The sequence below is a fragment of the Antrostomus carolinensis genome, unplaced genomic scaffold (assembly GCF_000700745.2).
Source record: "Antrostomus carolinensis isolate BGI_N321 unplaced genomic scaffold, ASM70074v2 scaffold52395, whole genome shotgun sequence".
Taxonomy (NCBI): domain Eukaryota; kingdom Metazoa; phylum Chordata; class Aves; order Caprimulgiformes; family Caprimulgidae; genus Antrostomus; species Antrostomus carolinensis.
The window spans coordinates 1-825 of record NW_010316725.1 but is presented as its reverse complement, the minus strand read 5'-3'; the positions used below and the strand labels follow the sequence as shown (position 1 = coordinate 825).

General features: G+C 45.9%; 1 protein-coding gene across 1 annotated transcript; it reads left to right on the top strand.

Annotated features, from left to right (window-relative positions):
• Positions 1 to 11: 11 nt before the first annotated feature.
• Positions 12 to 818, top strand: LOC104517812 (potassium voltage-gated channel subfamily C member 1; the record flags this gene model as incomplete). The annotated part of the gene is made up of 1 exon (XM_029085054.1): positions 12 to 818. A coding segment is annotated over one exon (807 nt), but the record flags the coding sequence as incomplete, so codon positions are not given.
• Between the last annotated feature and the right edge of the window lie 7 nt (positions 819 to 825).

The window sequence follows — 825 nt, the reverse complement described above, 5'->3', positions numbered from 1 at the left end:
ATAAACCCCCCCCTCAGTACGTCGCTTTCGCCTCCCTTTTCTTCATCCTCATCTCCATCACCACTTTCTGCCTGGAAACCCACGAAGCCTTTAATCGAGTCATTAACAAAACGGAAACCATCACGACGGGGAACGGGACGACGGGGACGCAGGTGGCGGTGGAGGTGGAGACCGAACCCTTCCTCACCTACGTGGAAGGCACCTGCGTCGTCTGGTTCACCTTCGAATTCCTTATGAGAGTCACTTTTTGTCCCGATAAGAAAGATTTCATCAAGAATAGTTTAAATATCATCGATTTTGTGGCTATTTTACCTTTTTACCTCGAAGTCGGTTTACGGGGTCTTTCCTCTAAAGCCGCTAAAGACGTTTTGGGTTTTTTACGCGTCGTTCGTTTCGTTCGGATTTTAAGGATTTTTAAATTAACTCGCCATTTTGTGGGGTTGAGAGTTTTGGGGCACACTTTACGAGCCAGTACTAACGAATTTCTCCTTTTAGTTATTTTTTTAGCTTTAGGGGTGTTAATTTTCGCCACTATGATTTATTACGCCGAACGGATCGGCGCCGATCCCGATGACGTCACCGGTAGTCGGCATACTTATTTTAAAAACATCCCTATTGGTTTTTGGTGGGCTGTGGTGACCATGACGACGTTGGGGTACGGGGATATGTACCCCATGACTTGGTCAGGGATGTTGGTTGGAGCTCTTTGTGCTTTAGCCGGTGTCCTTACCATCGCCATGCCCGTCCCCGTCATCGTGAATAATTTCGGCATGTATTATTCGTTAGCCATGGCTAAACAAAAATTACCTAAAAAAAAAAACAAAC